The sequence below is a fragment of the Zingiber officinale genome, chromosome 6A (assembly GCF_018446385.1).
Source record: "Zingiber officinale cultivar Zhangliang chromosome 6A, Zo_v1.1, whole genome shotgun sequence".
NCBI lineage: Eukaryota > Viridiplantae > Streptophyta > Magnoliopsida > Zingiberales > Zingiberaceae > Zingiber > Zingiber officinale.
In genome coordinates this window covers 119,695,299-119,714,298 of record NC_055997.1, presented here as the reverse complement: position 1 = coordinate 119,714,298, position 19,000 = coordinate 119,695,299, and the positions used below count along the sequence as shown (strand labels likewise).

Sequence of the window (19,000 nt, the reverse complement as noted above, 5' to 3'; positions counted from 1 at the left end):
AAGACACAGAAACCGCCGCGCGGCGGTCTATTCAGCCAAAATATCAAAATCCCGTTGTTCGAAACAGGACCGCATAGTAGTATACCATGGGCCTAGGGATTGTTCTTCGGGATGAGAAGAACTGGCCATGATCCGGACAGAAGAAATCAAAAAAGAAGTTTCAAAGACGAAGAACAGGAGTTTCAAAGACTGGAGCTAGGGGAAGAAATGCGAATTAGATACCGGAAAGGAAGAAGGAAAGATCTAAAACCTTACTGAGGGGAGAGGGATCGAGGAAAGGCGCCGAAGAGCGTCAGAGGGCAGAAACAAGATCGCCGGAGCTCCAAAGCGCAGAGGGCAACAGTAGAGGTAACGGCGGCGAGTGAAGATGAGAAGGAAACGAAGAATTTATAGGGTGAGGGCCGGGCGGCCTCCACCGTCGGATCCAGGTCACGGGAATCAAAGCATGCATCTAGCCGTTTATTTCGAATTGCTTCGATCACATCAAAGTATCATGCCACCGCCTCCGTACTCTGATGGCATTGCTCCACGTGGCAGTCAATCATTCGGAGCATTTAATGAAGGTATGATCAACCTTGATGTCGAAGATTGGCGCAGAACGCGAAGTGATCCGGTGAAGGCCATCATTGATTCATTCAAAGATATCTCTGCGGCTGACCGGGCGGAGAGTATTAGCATGGAGGAGCCGTTCGGCTAGACTCACAGTCCAGTCAGTCGGACTATTCGCCTCCTTCGACTAGACTTGAAGGGGAGGCAAGTGATCCGGTAGTAAGAGCGGGCCCCCCCTGCAAAGTCAACGTCAAGGGGAAGTCACCGGAGCAGCCGCCCATCCGGGGGAGAGTGTGGTCCGACCGGACGGACGACCGTAGACGGTCGGTCCGACCGGACTGCCGGCCGGCTCACACTTATGGTGACCTTTTGACCGACCAAAGTCATAAAGCACCCCTGTTTATTAGTCTCCACAAAGCACAAGTAAACCACTGTGGATGTCCGGCCGGATGTTGAGGGAGCTGTCCGCCCGGACGACAAGTTTGGAGCAAGGGAAAAGGACAGGGGACTCCTTTCTCTGACAACCGGTAGGTTTCACGTGTGTGCCATGCTCCAAATCTTGTGACAGGGGATTCTGCTGTCCCATCAAGGGCATGCTTTGACTGTAGCGATATGGGTCAGGTAAGCTTTCTGACAGCCGCATACCTAGGAAAGGACAGAGGACACGTATGCACCTCGGTACACGTGCCCAAACCCTTCACAGCTCTATATAAAGAGCCTCAGACTTCGCTGGAGAGGGGAAAGATTTTTCGAGAGGTATTCTGAGACTTTGGGAGCCACCTTGTTCATTGTAATTTACCTGACTTGAGCGTCGGAGGGTCGCTGTCGGGAACCCCCTTCTCGGCCCGACTTCTGTGCAGGTTAGCCGGAGCATCGCACCACCGGTTGGAGATCTACATCAGCGAGCCGGAGAGCGCCACGTGCCCAGCGTCTGTTGACTTCTGGTTCGGACAGGATCAAGCTTGTTTGAAGCTTGGCTTGAGCTTGGTTCGTTTAGATGTTATCAAGCTCTCAATTCAAGCTTGGCTTGAGCTTGGTTTGAGCTTGGTTCATTTAGATGTTATCAAGCTCTCAATTCAAGCTTGACTTGAGTTTGGTTTGAACTTTGTTTATTTAGATGTTATCAAGCTCTCAATTCAAGCTTGTTTGATTGTTTGAAATTTTTAATTGTTTGATTGGTTATTAAGATTGATAATTTAAATTTATTTATTTTATTTTATTTTATTGTTTATTTAGCATATTGAAAAGAATTTTATTAATAAATATTGTTCGTGAACATTGTTCACGAACGTTGTTCACGAATATTGTTTACGAACGTTGTTCACGAACGTTAACAAACTGAACACATATGTATTCAAGCTTGTTTGCTTAGCTTAACGAGCTGTTCAAGTTTGTTTGTTTAATTAATCTAATGTATATTGAACGAACATAAATAAGCTCTTACTAATCTGAACATCAAGTTTGTTCATGAATACTTGGTTCATTTACAATCCTATTGAGAAGCGACAAGTTAGATTTTTTTTACTGATAACATAGAAGAAGACAAAAAAAAAATAAAAGAACGAAAATAAACCTCCATAAAATAAAATAATATTGAATATAAAAAAAATAAAATGATGATATACAAGTGGCAAGCATGTCTTCCGCATGGAAGACGAAGCGCCCACCGGTCATGTGCCGGCCACGTTTTTTAGTTTTTATTTATTGTTTTTTTGTCCATTAAGGCGTTAATTTAAGAGCGACTCGCAACGGCGTAGAAGACCTCCATTCATGCGGGCCCCTCACGCACGGTACCAAGACTTTAATTTGTTGTTTCGTAATCAAATTTATTTGTACTAATATATATATTTTTATCTATTTGCTAATTCCAGTCAATCTCTGTCGAATAAAGTCTGGAAATATGAGTTTTTAAAATTAAGATATTCGCAAACAACACACATCTATTTTTTAAAAAATAAAAATGTGCGAAAATAGTTCTTTAAATTAGAGGGGTTAGATAATCTCGTGATAAGAAGAATGTAACGGATTGCCGTGCCCGTCACGGCGTCACTTCTGAGTTCTCTTCTTTTTTTTTTCCCCTTTTTTTCCTCGTGCTCGGTTTTTTTTTTCCCGTCTCCTCGAGCGCGTCCTTGTCCTCTCGTTATGGTTTCGAAGCCTCGATCAAGAACAGGGTAATCATTCGCGCCGGCGCCTTTGAATCTTGGAATCTGCGAACGCCGCATACGACGATTTGGGGACTGCAGAGCTAACGAGCAAGAGCCTCGGCGGTGTCTTTTTTTTTTTCTGCTTTTTCGGTTGTTCGGTGAGCCTCCTTGTCCTTCTCTTATCTGGATTTTTTGATCTCTTATCTGCAAGGATTCAGACGAGGATCGCTTTTGATTTTTCGAGCTTTTATCTGTTGTTCTTTGGTCGAGTCGATTTTTACCAGTACTATTGTGTCTGTTGACTAGATCGAATAGTTATGCTCCGTACGACGAGTGTTGATGAATACTTCCTTCTTTGTTTTTTTTTGCCTTATTCGAAAAATGTGGCTTTACTTGATTTTTTTAGGTTTTCCTTTTCCCCCTGACTACTTGACTATTGCGGGCATGTGATCATTGCGTCGTTTCTTTTTTTGTTCCTCCTCAATTGGAAGAGCCTCAAAATATTTTCTTGACGGGTAGTTTCCAAGAATTTGGCTTGTCTGCACAAAACCCGTTAATTTTTCTTTGAATCTTGCAGAGTAGTAGCTTCTGTCAACTAACGCTGCTTTTAAGAAGATGGTTTTCGTTTGGTCATTCGAGGGTCAGCTGATTAGCAATTTATTTGTCTGGATTGCCTTGTTCTAAGATGAAGCTTATGAGTTAGGCCTTGCGTGCATCATCTAAGATGAATGTGGTAGGAAGAGTAGGAAGCCTCATCTCTCAAGGAGTTTACTCGGTTGCAACACCTTTCCACCCTTTTGGTGGTGCCGTTGATGTCATTGTTGTTCGGCAAGAGGATGGCTCATATCGCAGCACACCATGGTATGTGCGGTTTGGAAAGTTTCAAGGTGTACTTAAAGGTGCAGAGAAGGTCGTCACGATATCTGTTAATGGCGTAGAAGCAAATTTCCACATGTATCTTGATAATTCTGGACAGGCCTATTTTCTGAGAGAGGTTGTGCCAGGAAGTGACGATGCAGAGTCCAGCATTCATATTATAAGTGATTTAGACACTTCAAATTCAAGGCCAACTTCTAGTTTTGTCAACAATGCTGATAGTTTGAAAACTGATTACAATTCAGACAAGGGTGATGATGTTAAGACTGTCGAACAATTAAATGGGTTTCAGGATGAACAAACTTCACCACAGAGTTCGTCTGGGTCCTCGGTGTTTAGCAATTACCACTATGGTAGTCTTGATGAGGTGGAAGATATGGTTAAAGAATCAAGCGACTCTAATTCAGAAATGGTGTTGATAAGTGTGGATGGGCATATTCTGACTGCCCCAATTTCATCAAATCAAGAGAACACTGACAATGTCCAATTGGATACTCCTCAGTTCCACCTTGGACCTGGCAAAGAATCCACTGAAGAATTTGTTGCCAACGAAGAAGTGTGGGAATCTGGTTTATTTGGTGATCTAGATGAGACTCTGAAGGAAAAAAATGCTTCTGATCACCAGTTGGAAGCCCTTAATGAATTGAGACAAAATGATAAAGAGACTGATAAAACAGATGACCTCAGTGATATGGAGGAAGATGCTGCAGGTCTGATGAAAAATGACACATTTAAGAGCTGTTTGGATTTTTCGTTACATGCTGATGATGTTGATTCACAAGATGTGTATTTCAGGTATTTGAAAAATATCTTCTTTATAGTGACCATTGTTCAAGCCAATGATTAACTATGATCCTAACTTCAGGTCTGATCCATCAGAAACTTTGATGACAAAAATGGAGGATTCGAAAAAAGATATTGATGCTGGTCATTTATCATGCTCCCAGAGGTTATTGAATGAGAAAATTGATACTTTAAATTCCAAGGATAAAATCCTTGGCAATGAAACTGTGCACCTTGAGGGTACGTCTAATTCTGTCAAACACTTAAATAATGAGGAACATTTTCACACAATAGCTTCTGATTCTACTGCTGAAGAAGAATGCTGCACAACTGAGAATTATGTCACAGAAAAGAAAGATGCTGGGTTAGGTATGTCAACTATATGAAGTTGGGTCATGTTTATCTTTTTTAGATTTGACAATTCACTTTTGTTCTATCATTTGTTTATGATACAGGCTTTGAAATTTCACTTTGTGGTAACTTACTACGTCCTGGTATGGGGCATAATTCTGCCAAGGAAGCCTTTCAAGCCCATCTTATTTCTGAAGACGAGTACAAGGCATCTGGAATGTCCATCATCAAGAATGCAAATCTTGTTGTCAGATATGAAAACAAATATTTCCAATGGGACAATGTTGCCCATCTTATACTCAGAAAGGCTGTATTTGGTTGTAATGTTTCAATGGAATTGAAAGATTATATCCCCATTGAACATGAAGCCATAACAAAGTCGGGAGAGGATACAACGGGAGTATCACCTTCCATCAGCCGTAGATGGAGACTATGGCCAATTCCATTTAGGAGGTCAAGGTCTCTTCAACACAGCACAAGTAATTCTTCTAATGAGGATCTTTATGTCGATTCAGAACCTGGATTACAAAATTCAAGTGTGGAAAAAATTAACAATGATGACATAAAGCAATCTCCTCGCAAGCAATATTTGCGAACACTTATTCCTACAAATGAGCAGATTGCTTCTTTAAACTTAAGGGAAGGTCAAAACATGATAGCCTTCAGTTTTTCAACTAGAGTTTTAGGGAGGCAACAGGTTCTTGTTATTATAATGTTTGATTTTTTAGAACTTTCATAAGCATTTTAATATGTCCGTTTGATTAAGCTACTTTGACAGGTTGATGCACATATTTATTTGTGGAAGTGGAATGCACGGATAGTCATATCTGATGTAGATGGAACAATTACAAAGTAAGTCTCTTTTCATTGCTTAGAAATTTTGGTTAACTGATATGTTAGTAAGATAGGCTATCTAACTATAACTGAGCAATAAGATTTGCAGATAGAAAGATGTCATCACTTTAGATTATCTTAGTTACTAGATCCTCTTTCATTTGAAATATATGCTTGTAATTGAAGGCATTTTCTTATGATTTTTGCATTGCAATTGGGTCAACGTGTTCAGCAGAAGCTGCATAATTAGCTATGAACTTTGTTGTTTATTTTACAATAAACATTATTCCTGGTGGAAATGTGCATTTAATTTTTAATCCAGAGTTTTTTCAGTAATAAAATGAATGATATTACTTCTTTGCTCCATTGTTTTTTTGCTCAGAGAATTCTTTGATTAGGATTTGGCATTGCTGACTAAGGTTTAAGGTCTCCTTCATGCTGCTGTATCTGATTTTTAACTACAGTTTAAAGTCATGTGTCATGTTAGAAGTATAGTGCTTGACTGGAAACAGATGTGCTCAAGCTGTGTCAAGCTCGGTGTTGAGCGCTCATAAAAGAAGAAGAATCTGAATAAGAAAGGAAGCATGTCCTAGAAATGCAGTCTATTCCACCTTGATGTTAATTTGGGCGTGTGCTGCATTTTTAGATGCCGGAAAGCTAGAGTTGCTTTCAGAAGATGATGTTGTTTTGGACGAAGAGTATGAGTCACTTGGAAAATAAAGGAGCTAGGCACTGTTCTGCATTTCAGTGGATCTGCTGAATGAAATGTTTTGGCCATGCTGACTGGCACGTCATGGTTTTTAAAACTGTGTTGTTAACCAAGTATCTTTTCTGTTTTTTAATCAACATTTGGTTTATCATAAAGCAGTTTAGCTGATATGAAGTTATTTGTTATTTTGCTCTATATAATCAAACCGAAGAGTTTGCTAATGACTCTTAAGGAAAATTCATGAAGTTCATAACTTCTCTGATTTGCAATTATACTTATTTTGGTGATGTGCTTATGAATTGATCTGTATTTCTCTATCTTGTGTTTAGCACTTTAACCCAGTTGTTGATAGTTGATGTTTTGTGTTGGTTTCATGCATTCATTGGCGAGTCATGACAAGTTCATTTTGGTCCTATTTTTAGATCTGATGTTCTGGGACAGTTCATGCCACTTGTTGGAAGGGATTGGACTCAGTCTGGAGTTGCTGGACTTTTCTCTGCAATAAAGGTTACCAGTTATGCAATAATTAGAAGTTCTTCAGCCCATAGTTGTGTTTCTGGATCTTGCTGTTTCTGTAAGCCAATTGTTTTCAGAATATAGTTACATAGTTTATTTGTTCTGTTTGAAATTTGAAAGCTGCAGCAGCAAACAAACAAGCATTAGGCCAGAAGCATGTTATATATCATTTTTTTTCCAACAATAGGAAAGGATTCTAAATTATTGAATTACCTTATCATTAAGTCACAATACATCTTCGTTCTTTCTGTATCTCTTGAAAAATTGTGGTTTGTTTCTTGAAATGATTAAACATTTCATGTTGGCATTTGTGTAGAATGAGTTGACTAGTGACTTTGTCTTGAAAATTGAAACAACCAAACATTTTATAGTCAATATACTTCCAGTTCTTGCTACTAGTGCCCCTGTAGATTTATTTCTTTGTTAATAGAGTTCAACTTGGTTAACATACCTTTATGTAGATTTTGTTCTGAAATGCTCCTGTTATGATTAGAGAGTTTGTTTTTAAGCTGGTAGCATTAGTTCAGTTTCTAGTGTGCATATTAACTGGAAAATAGTAACTCAATGAGTCTCGATGGTGGTTATGTTCCATTAGGTGATGTTCTGATCAGGATATAGCTTTCTGACCTATTTAAGATTCCAATTGTAACATTTGTTATGTAACATTGAAGATCTCGTGATGCCTTTTCTTATTCTTAATCAGGAAAATGGCTATCAATTATTGTTCTTGAGTGCAAGGGCTATTGTTCAGGCATATCTTACCAGAAGTTTTCTTCTCAATCTGAAACAGGTAACCTATAATGTCAATATTACTTAAACATAAGGGCTTCTGTCCGACTTGGTAGTATCTCATCATTGGGAACATTATCCTTTGAGACTAAATAGTAAGTAGTTGGCAACGTTTCATTCAGTCTGCAGAGCTTGCTTGATGATTGAATAAGAACTGGCTAATTATTTCCAGAAATCGGTTGACTGACTTATTCGCTGATCACTCAACATGGCTGTTTATTTCCATTTGGAAAAGTAGATAGTATTTTGATGATTCACTGAACATGCAGAAAATGTTGGTTTATTCATATATTTTGATTGAAGGGGAGCCTTGGCGCAATGATAAAGTTGTTGCTATGTGACCAAAAGGTCACGGGTTCGAATCCTGGAAACAACCTCTTGCAAAAAGTAGGATAAGGCTACGTACAATGGATCCTTTCCGGGACCCCGCATGGCGAGAGCTTCGTGCACCGGGCTGCCCTTTATTCATATATTTTGATTCAGGATTTGGTTTAATTTCCAGCAACTTTATTTCTTAGAATTGATCGTCATTTATTTTCTTTACCATTATGCTAATCGATGAATGCTTGATTATTTCTATATTATTCAGGATGGAAAAGCCTTGCCTAATGGTCCGATTGTTATTTCTCCTGATGGATTGTTTCCCTCACTTTACCGAGAAGGTATTTTTATGGCTTCAAGAAGTGAAAAAAATAGTTGAATATCTCTTGTTATTCAACTAATTTTAAGGCCCACTTTACCTAATGGTCCATTTTACGTTTAATTTTAAGGTTTTCCTTCACAAATCAAAACAATGCAATGATATTGATTCTTACAAGAAACTCATGCTACATTCAATCTTGTTTATTAGAAAATTGTTAACGGAGCTCAAAATTTGTGTTCAAAGTTTATTTTCTTACAAAATGAATTATTTGAGAGTTCACAGAGCTCTAACTTTTACAGAGCCCAACTAGAGAAAAGGTTGAATCAGTTATGACTTGATTTTTAAATGAAATTTATGTTATTTATTTGTGCTTATTTTAGAATACTTTGTGCTTATTTTAGAATACTTCAAATAGTTTAGGATCATAGAATAATTAAATGAGGAAAAATAGGTTAAGATAGTTGGAAAATATTCAAAAATTGCTAAATGAATCAATTGAAATGGAAGGTATAAAATGTTGAGAGTGGCTAAGAAAATTCCAGTTAACATAATCTAAAAGTCATTCAAGAGATTAAATTTTAATGATAAGCTCATATAGTGTTGCATAGAGTCTATTGGAAGGATTACACCATGTTGTTGACCCAAAGGGTTGTGGGCTGACACCAACATGACTCATTAATATTGTGGAATTTACAACCTTAGAATTTGTAAGACAAATATACATCACATATGTAATTCAGATATATATAATATTTTTTTATACATTTGCATGAGTAAACAAGCACTACGAAGCTTGCAATTAAGTTTGTTGAATAATTTCTTGTGAACTTTTCTCATGAACATGGATGAGCTAAGTTTAAAACGAGCTTCTTTGTTTCTCTTGTTTGGATGACATAAAATGAGTGTTTACTACGTCAAGTATAGTGCTTGTTCATGAATATTTTATTTTTAATATGTATGGGCTTAAATCAATATTTGTATTGAAAGGAGTCCTGTAAGACTGGGGCAGATTGGTATCCACAAACTATTAAATTTGTGCTATGTCAAGCCAGTCCAAAAACTATCAAATTTGTGCTGTGTCAAACCAGTCCAAAAACTATCAAATTTGTGCTGTGTCAAACCAGTCCTAATCTTTGAAATTGCTCCCATGTGAATGTGTTTTGTATTATTGAGCTTTTTGTTAACCTCATAAAGCTTAGCAATGCATACTTTTCCAGCCAATATTAAACGAAAAGTGAGAAATATGATATATAGATAAAATCATATGCATTTTTATTTCTAATTGTCATGCATCTTTTGGCAGTTATAAGGAGAGCTCCTCATGAGTTCAAGATTGCATGTTTGGAGGTGATATTTCAATCCTATTAGACATTTATTCTGTTATTTATTTTTTCATTTATTTTTTTTATCTAAAAAGTAAGGTAGACAAAAAAGATTAACACAAATATAAGGAGCTTTTACAGAGTGATCAGCGCTTCCCTCGTACTAATTATGGGAAACACATGTTTGTATCACATATGACTCATCTAGACATTTGGTCAGGACTTGTGAGAAACATGGAATTCTATCAGATGTCTCTCAAACAGTGATGACATACAGGGACATCAGCAGGGTACAGTAGCCTTGTTAATGTTTGTGGTTTTAGAGAAACATATTTGTTTGTTTACTCTGGTATACAAACAAATCATTTTTCACTTAAATTTGGGTAGGAATCTTGTATGATGGCCTTATGTTTGTATATCAACACTTAGGTTACTTTGATATGTACATAACTAACTTTCACCTAAGTATTGATAAAACATTTTTATCACTACTTGATGTATAAACAACAACAATTCATTCTCTATCAAACCATGTTTATCTCAATTATTTAGGGTTAACTAAATGGATTTTATCTCTTCATTGAATTTTATACAATCTCATATTACTAGTAATATTCAAACCAATTAAATTATTATTTTTATTGCATCGAATAAAATTTGCTTGCTTAGATGGTTAACTTATGTCATATCCTTGCTATCTCAACTTGTCTATATTTTATTGTCTATTGAAGCTAAATCTGATTGTTTGAGATATTAGTGGCTATGCTAGCTTCTTTAGTAAACTCATACTACATCTTAGCATTCTTATTCCTATTGCTACTTAAATAATTCTTTACATGTTTCTTCCAGGGGTAACATGCCACTATTTGATAGAAATTTTATTTCCACCCAGATGGTAGATAACAATCACACAAGAAAATGAAATTTCCTTTCTATTTTAACCATAATTTTTTTGTTAATAATTATTCATTAATTTCTCCTTTTGGTTCAATAATAATTCAAAATATTTACATTTTACATTTTTTTACTTGAAGAATTTCATTCCCAAACTTCTTATTATTCACTCATTTCTTTATTATTAATAATTATATTTCATATATTTAGTTATACTTCTACATGACTTATATCCTTTAGATTTTAAAGCTTCCCTCCCGAATTTAAATTCAACTGTTTAACTCAGCAGCAAACAATATTATCTGCAAATAATATTAGGTTTATCTTGAATATGATCTGAGAGTTCAAACTTAGGTTTATTGAAGATCTTGTGTAATCCCATTTTGCTGGATAAATAAAACCCCGATGCCAAGTGAAACCTTAAAGCTTTTAACTATAGTAAAGCTAATGAAGTTGAAGAATCTTACTCAAATGGTCTTGTCATCAGTTTCAGCTTACCATACTTCAATCAATCACTCTTCTTGACTATTACATAAGATGCGCGTACAGTGATTTACGCAAAAGTTGCCAGTTGATTGAAAATCTCGTATTGATAAAAGTTGCTGCATTTTTTCTTCGATAGTTTTGAGTTATGAATGAATCAACTGCATTTATGTATTTGTAGGACATTAAAGCACTTTTTCCTGTTGACTACAACCCATTCTATGCGGGCTTCGGGAATAGAGACACGGATGAGCTTAGTTACAGGAAGATCGGAATCCCCAAGGGAAAGATTTTCATTATAAATCCAAAGGTTAATCTTTTGGTTCGCTTTTTAATGGTTCACGAGGAATACACGCAAAAATGCCTGCTAGTATTAACGTTCTCTCAAAAGTTTAATTGACAGGGTGAAGTGGCAATCAATCACTGTGTCGATGTGAAATCTTATACCTCCCTGCATACGCTGGTCAATGACATGTTTCCGTCAACTTCGCTGGTTGAACAGGTGTGTGTTTCCACTTACGGAAAGTTCATTCTTTTATATGAGCTTAAACACTGTTAATACCACCTGCATTTATTTACCTCCCCTTGTATCAATAGTTCTTTCAGACCATTAAGTTTCTACATTTCCTTGATGAATGGTCTTTTGAGTATTTCATTTGGAGTATAAATAAAGCACGATGTTGCGTGAACCAGCTCGAGTAACCAAATTTCTCTCGGGACTTTGTTCATATCGTCCGGACAGTACAAGCTTTTCGAAATCTGTTTACAGATGGTAAATGCTTTTCTATCTGCTCCGTTGCGCAGGAGGAATTCAACTCTTGGAACTACTGGAGGATGCCACTGATGAAAATTGATTGATAATGTTCACCACACTTTTGCTCGAGGTGATTCAGATAAAGAGTGATTAAGGAGGTGTTCTTACAAAGTTGTATTATGATGCCTAGTGGAGGAATTTTTTACACCACCACCCTCTCTGGAGGTGAGCTGTTCCAAAATAATGTGCGAAAGACCACCTATATAGAAATGAAAAATGACTAAATTCAGTAATTGTATCTCTCATATTTTGTCCCATCCACTCGATATAAGTAATGCAGCAGCTAGTTTCCTGCCTTCCTGGTATCATGTTTTTGTTCAGCCAATATAAAAGGCAGCATCACATAGTGGCTTCGGCCTGCTTGTTTGCCACACCTGATGCAACAACACAACTGCATCACCTTTCTATCATGTTTTCTCCCCCTTTTTTTATAGTCAGAAGAAGAATATGATTATTCCGTACGTAAACTGGGGGATAAATTGTAGGACCATCAATGAGAAAGTTGATCCATTCTGGAAATTGAGTTTGAACTGGGAAGGTTAAACTAATTTGATCCGTTTCAATTTGATTATCTTCTTTGTTGTTTCCTGAAAAACCAGAGTTGGATAGCGTGCAAGCTTGTTTGTTTCTCGGCTATCGCCTACGTGCGAGAAGAATACAGTAGACGTGCTCATTGAGATCGCGTGGGCAACACAAAGGCAGAGAGGGAGACGCCTCGAGCTTCCAAGGCCCCTATTTTTAATCACCTCTTTCCCACCCACCACCATTCAATGTCCCCTTTCATTTGAAGGCCAACTGCGAAGGGAGCTCCATTTAATACATAAATATTTCCACAATATTTCAATTAAAAAAAACTTTTTTTCCTTTTTGTTTGTTTGAGTTGTCTAGCTAACGACAAATTTGACATTAAAAATGCAGTAAAAGTTGAGTGATATTGTTAAACTTTGTGTTTAGGACATTCCAACTACTGATTAAAAAAAACATGATTTTTGTTTTTATTTTTAAATTATTATCAACTAGTTGCGTAGATGCTCCGATAGAACAAAAAAGAATGCCTCCATTCAAAGTGTTCTTCCTCATTTCCGTAGCAAAAATTATTATATAAACGTCTATAAGACAATGCCTACGCTCTGGATTCTGGTAATATTAAGTTGTTAATAAAGTCATTTGATATCTTACTACATAGCTAAACAAGCACATAATTCGAGGAGATTTGGGTTAGGGCTTCGAAATGATTAATTATTTTAGTTTTTAATATTTTGTGCTAAGGAGGAACAATTTGACAAAACTGATATTTTATATTAACTTAGATGGAAATGAATTTAATGAATAATATTTTAATGTCAAATATGAAAACTCAAATGAACAAAAATTTCCCCTTTCTTTTGGCTCTAAAATCTTGATCTTAGTGAGTGAGACAGGTGTTCGACACAATGCCTCAGTGAACCCAGCTCTGCTTTAAAAGCCACCTTCACTCCTCCCCAAGCACCACGCCATCGCCGAGAGCAAACAGAGATCAGCGTCCATGGCGGAAGAAGACTTCATCGACATCGACTTCGCTTCCTTTCAGCCGGAGTTCGAATTCCATATGACCTCCGACGATCCACCCCTGCCCTCCCCCGCCGACGAGCTCTTCTACAAGGGCAAGCTCCTCCCCCTCCAGCTCCCCCCTCGTCTCCAAATGGTCCAGCAGCTCCTCCGCAACGCCTCCTCCTCCGCCACCGCAACGCCATACCACTCCTGCAACGTCAGCGGTGAGCTCAATCCCGAGGAAGAGGACTACTTCCAGGACAGCTTCGCCGAGCTCAACCCCAAGAAATCATGGGCCAAGAAGCTCAAGGAGGCCACTCTCAGCCTCAAAGTCAAAGCTTCCAGATCTTATTTCAAATCCCTGTTCCACAAACCTCGACCCACAAATGACAAATTGGAAGGCCCAAAAACCTCGAGGCGCCGTCAAAATCCAAACATGGCGGAAGACGAGAGCTGGAGCAAGTCCTCCGCCGCTTCTTCCAAGTCGTCGTCCTTCTCCAGCGAGTTCAGCGGCGGTAAGTCCATGCTGAGGCGGAGCAGCAGCGCGAGCTCCGACGCGGAGACCTCGATCCAGGGAGCGATCGCCTACTGCAAGAAGAGTAGTCAACGTGTGGTTGACTCCGGTCACTCCGCTGCCAGGAAGAGCGCGAGCAATGCCGGCTTCCACTTGCTCTCCGCTTCCAGAATTGCACCGAACTGTGATCAGGCGAAGCCTCCGAGTTAGATTTGCCCCCCTTTTGCCTTGTTGTTCTTCTTCTCATGGGAAAGAAAGAAAAAAGGTCAAAAATTTTGTCTTTGATGCTTATTTTCTTCTTGAACATCAGCCTCAAATCACTCCCAATTGTTCAAAACAATCAAAGATCTCATTTTGGCAGTTTCTGTAAACAAAGAACAGAGGACGCAGAGTTCGAAGGTTGACTTTTTGTGTCTTCCTCGCTTAATTTTGTCTTCATGCATGTTCTCTGGAGCTGATGGAGACAAAAGCATGATCATGGTGCTGGCAATAATTGCAGAAACCCACCGAAGAACAAATTGATTCCTTGATTGGAATGCAGGATATGGAAAAATATTTGAGGTGTAGACAAATAATCCATAAACTAAGCAAAGGTGTCTAAAGAGGAACTAAAGGAAACCAGAGCAACCTACTTGGAGTGAGATGCTGTGGAGCATTTGCCTGCTTTATTTATTTTGCATTAGATAGACATCAATGATGAGTATAGTCAAATCTCTAACTTTTTAGGCTTTCTTATGGCTTAATTTTTAAATTTATTTTTAATGTTTTTATTGGTCACAAATGCATCAGAGGTTCACATAAATTTCTACGGACGGCCAAGATATCTGAAATGAATATAATCATTTTTTATTATAACAAATGTATTAAAGGAGCCTAGGGCTACGGTGCAATGAGACCCGTTGGTTGGCATTTTGTTTGGATGATCTTTTTGATTTATCGCTTGATGAACCCTTTATTTTCTTGGACATCTTTCGGATTAGGTTAAATATCTCCGAAGTTAGTTTCTCGTCGTCTTCATCTGAATTTGACTCATCTTTGAATTTCAATTCTAGACTTAGATTTTGACTTCTTGTTCTTAATTTGACATGCAATTAAAGATATATCTTTCTCAGCTTGACTTGAATTAGTTTATTCATGCAATTTAAATTCACTAAATAATTTGTCTAATTTAATTTTTAAAAGGTCTCTAGAAACTTTATATACATCTACCATAGATACCTATAAGGTGTTTTAAGGGAATGTCTTAAAAGTGTATACCTTATAATGTCCCGATTTTTCACATATTGTTTGATTGAATGTAACCCGTTGAGTGGAGAAGTGGAGAATGAAACTCCTCATCATTGGAAGTTGAGCAAACTATACCTTTGGGTCATTCGCAATCGACTGGGTGGGGCCCCTTCACCGAGTGCTTGAAAGTTTTCCCTCAAAGAGGGCGAGGAGACGATGGCCCTGCGGATGTCCCAGAAAGCTTAGCTAACATGGTGGTCACGTTAACAAAGGGAGATGTTGACCCTACCTGTAGAATGGCCATAGACGACGATGATGTTGAGAATACAATCAAAGTCTCACTTTAATCTAATTAGATCTTATTAGATTAATGAGTTAATCTAATTAGATTTTAAACTTATTGGATTAATAGTTAGTTAATATTTATTTGGATTTTTTAAATAAACCAAATGAAATGAAACCCACATTCTTAGATAATATTTTAGTATATAAGATTTGACTACATTATTAAATAAAATCCATCACAAAAGACTTGATCACGTTTTGAAAAGTCTTATTAGATAAGACTTGACCATGTGTTTAAAAAGTCTTATTAAATAGATAAGACTTAGTGACAGCACGGGCATATCTTATCTAAAAAGATTACCTAAAAGTTAGGGTTTTATTTTTACTTATACATATGCATGGTGGCTAGCACTATGTACATGTGATTTTGAGAGACTTCAATTGTACTTGTGAGACGAGCGGCGGTTGTACTCGTATAGATACCGCTAGAAGCACGAACGTATTGATTATGCTGAGATGTACTAGACTCTCCAAATACACAAAAGGGTTTACGTATCAAGAGATAACATCTTTACAAAATCTACGATATAACTAGATTTTGTTTGAATCTTTGATGGGTTCCTTTTTCTATTATGTTTATTTTAATACTTTAATTTTACACTGAACCTAATAGATGGTACATCAATCGTCTGACTCATTTTCCTCACTAGGCTGAGCCTCTCTATGTTTGCATGAGGCTCTAAGATCTGCAATGGAGTGACGACGAAGGTCATGTCTCCAAATGGGGATAGTGTCAGCCCAGTTGTCCTCTTCTTCTTCTTCTTCTTTTTCTTCTTAATTCTTAGTGGGCTCTTTGCCTACTCAGCTCCCTTTACTTTCAGAACCAAGCCCCTTAGTTCTAAATGAGGATCTCAAGGTCCCCAAAGAGGGGCTTGCAGCACTCAGTTCCTCGAAAGCAGTCATTGCTTGTGTCGCTTTCTTCTTCTTCCTGGCATGCTGCATTGCTATCGATGTAGGAGAGATTGTAGAAAAAGGCTCTAAAAGGGCGGCTTCCGCTCGCACAGCTGGTATCCTCTTCTTTATAGTGGTTAGCAATCCTGCTTATATAGAGGGAACTCATATAACCTTTGTAGTGGGAGCAACTGGCAAAACTGGCGGGGAGGACTTCCGCTTGTACAATCCCTTGCGTGTCCTAGGAGGGTAGCTCTTTCAGCACGACCAACATGGTGGAGTCTGGAAGCACATATGATAAAAGTTATTAACAGTTACTCTGTGAAAATAAAGAAAACTCCAAACATATCAAACGAGAATGATGGGCCCACAGAAGCTAGATTTAATCCCACTAAGACGAGAATTGACTCCATTAGGAGCCGACTTAGAGATAAGCTTGGTCCTTGATGTGCATATATTTACATGTTTCTGGGCATTGATTGTCGTACATTTACTTGCATTTAATGAGTTTGATTTACATTATTATCACATCCTATTTATACGTTATTTCATTATTTTTACTCTTTTGATTCAGAGAACTGTTCTTTGCTTGTTTTTGTTGATAGTATGTGAATTTGGAGTTAAAATGGTGTCAGAGAGGATTGACTAGATGCTCGGTGGAGACGTATGAATCTCTTCACGCACGCCGATTCCCTAGGCATATTCGTCCTCGTCGTCGTGGTCGCCACCCTCGTTCTCTTGGTACTACTGTGCCTCCTCAACTCATACTTCAACAACCTTGTAGTCCTCCTAAGATAGACCTCTCTGGCTACGGCAGGGAGGAAGGAGGGAAGGTTGTGCGATTAGTTTACCAAATAGAATGCTTAATAAATCACATGTTTAGAATGATTGTTAATTAACAAATGTTGAAATTAAAAAGATAAGTTTACCTGTCCAAAGTTTTCTATAGAAATTATATATGAAATATGCAAAATAAAAAATGTCCAGATTGAGAGAGAAAAGCAATCTCCTCGAGGGGAAAAATTCTTCGAAGTGAAGGCAAAGAAAAGATAGGAGAGAAGATGAAAGATAAGAGAATCCAAGGAAAGAATAGGGAAAATAAAAAATGAACAGCCACACAATGACACCATTGCACGAACAACTTCGTGCAACACACCTTACACGACGACCTCATGGTGTTGCTTGTGCAGCCACCTCACAAGGTCAGCATTGCAGCTCTACTTGAGATGCGACCATGTAGTGTCGCCTACAACTAGCCACGAGCTACAATAGTCACCGTGGCTCTTGAGGCAGTAGTATTGGGACGATGACGGGCAAGTGGAGATACGACAGTGAGGAAGACAATAATGTTCCATCCGATTTGGGCAACATTCCAATGTTGTCTACCAGATTTGAAATAAACTTACTAACCATACTAACAGTATGCATCAAATCAAGTCTTATACAAATCATGACATATATCAGACAACCAATTGTACTGGCATAATAAACCTTTTACATGTTATGAATCTCATCATCTGTTCTTAAGCACTTTGTAAGAGACAATTTGAAATGATGCGCCAGAGGTGTACTCATAGATTTCACATTTTCAATGTTAAATTTATCCAACACCTTCTCAATATAACTCCATTGAGATAGCTCTAATTTTCCAGACTCTATCTCTATGTATCTCCACCTTAAGAATTGTTGGTGCAATTTTACACTAATGGTCTAACTCAAGTTTTGATAAATAATAAGTAAGTTAAGTTAGGTTTTGTTATGATCTAACAATATTGATCCTGTCCGAATCGCTGAATCAACGGACGCTGGGCACGTGGCTCTCTCCTTGTTGATGACGTGGATCTCCGGCCGGTCGTACGACGCTCTGGCGAACCTGCAAAGAAATCGGGCCGGGAAGGGGTTCCCGGCGACGACACTCCGACGCTCAAGTCAGGCAAGCAAGCAACAAAGCAGTGGCTCCAAAAATCGTAAAATGTGTACCGGAACCGCAGTGACTTCCACTCGGCCCTTCGTTACTGTTCAATCGAGCGCCGGAACCCCGACCCCTGTCGGGGCGGCTTTCGCCATCGGTTATTCATCGATCGACCGGCCGGGAGGTCGGCCCATCCTTCTCCGGTCGGCTACCTGGACCTTTGACTTCCACGTGGCGTTGACCCCTCAAAATGGGGGTCCCCTGTTCTAACCGCCGGATCACTTGCCTCCCCCTCAAGTCTAGTCGAAGGAGGCGAAGTCCGACTGACTGGACTGCCGATCAGACTGAGTAACGGCCGCTGCATTAGTCCGCTCGGCCAGGCTTAGGGATGCACATCCGTTCGGCGGTGTCTTGCCCGTGCCTTGTACTCCCTTGGAATCCATGCAGAATCCTCTCCCCTACTGCCAATCACGTGCGCTGCGCGCGGTAAGGGGCGCTCATTAAATGCGACCGTGTCCTGCTGACACGTGGCGATCTCGCTTCTGTCAGCGTATGGTGGTGGCGTTACGTCCGATGGGACAGCCGCCGTTTGAAATGAACGGCTGGATGATGACCTCGTTCTTTACGACCTAAATCGGACGGTGGAGGCTGCTCGAAGCCGACATTATAAAGCTCGGGACCTCTCTTCTCCGCCGCATTTCTTCTTTATCGATCCCCGACGCCCCGCTGCTCTTTCTTCTCCGGCGACCTCGCTTCTCAACTCTCCGACGACCTCGAGGCCCCTTGTAACCATCCTTTTGCTCGTAAGCCTTTCTTCTCCTCGCTTTCTCCTCCCTTTTCTTTCTGTCGGTTGCCTCTTTCATTCTGCCACCTT

At 38.9% G+C, this 19,000-nt stretch overlaps 2 protein-coding genes across 4 annotated transcripts; both read left to right on the top strand.

Moving 5' to 3' along the window:
• Positions 1 to 2,561: 2,561 nt before the first annotated feature.
• Positions 2,562 to 11,940, top strand: LOC121997745 (phosphatidate phosphatase PAH1-like). Of its 3 annotated transcripts, XM_042552351.1 has the most exons (12): positions 2,565 to 2,851; positions 3,271 to 4,364; positions 4,435 to 4,721; positions 4,808 to 5,400; positions 5,482 to 5,555; positions 6,669 to 6,753; positions 7,466 to 7,552; positions 8,141 to 8,213; positions 9,498 to 9,541; positions 11,075 to 11,203; positions 11,297 to 11,395; positions 11,698 to 11,940. In XM_042552351.1, exons 2-12 carry the CDS (start codon positions 3,418 to 3,420, stop codon positions 11,749 to 11,751), a joined length of 2,472 nt encoding a protein of 823 aa, XP_042408285.1. In that variant the 5' UTR covers positions 2,565 to 2,851; positions 3,271 to 3,417; the 3' UTR covers positions 11,752 to 11,940. The 3 variants fall into 3 exon arrangements, 2 of the variants coding, with proteins under 2 accessions (XP_042408285.1, XP_042408286.1); XM_042552352.1 differs by lacking the exon at positions 11,698 to 11,940 and having other exon boundaries at positions 11,285 to 11,395; XR_006116366.1 differs by lacking the exons at positions 9,498 to 9,541; positions 11,075 to 11,203; positions 11,297 to 11,395; positions 11,698 to 11,940 and having other exon boundaries at positions 2,562 to 2,851; positions 6,669 to 6,820; positions 8,141 to 8,207.
• A 735-nt stretch (positions 11,941 to 12,675) lies between these two features.
• On the top strand, positions 12,676 to 14,595 carry LOC121997746 (probable membrane-associated kinase regulator 4). The gene is made up of 2 exons (XM_042552353.1): positions 12,676 to 14,016; positions 14,113 to 14,595. Exon 1 carries the CDS (start codon positions 13,233 to 13,235, stop codon positions 13,959 to 13,961), a length of 729 nt encoding a protein of 242 aa, XP_042408287.1. The 5' UTR covers positions 12,676 to 13,232; the 3' UTR covers positions 13,962 to 14,016; positions 14,113 to 14,595.
• The last annotated feature ends 4,405 nt before the right edge of the window (positions 14,596 to 19,000 follow it).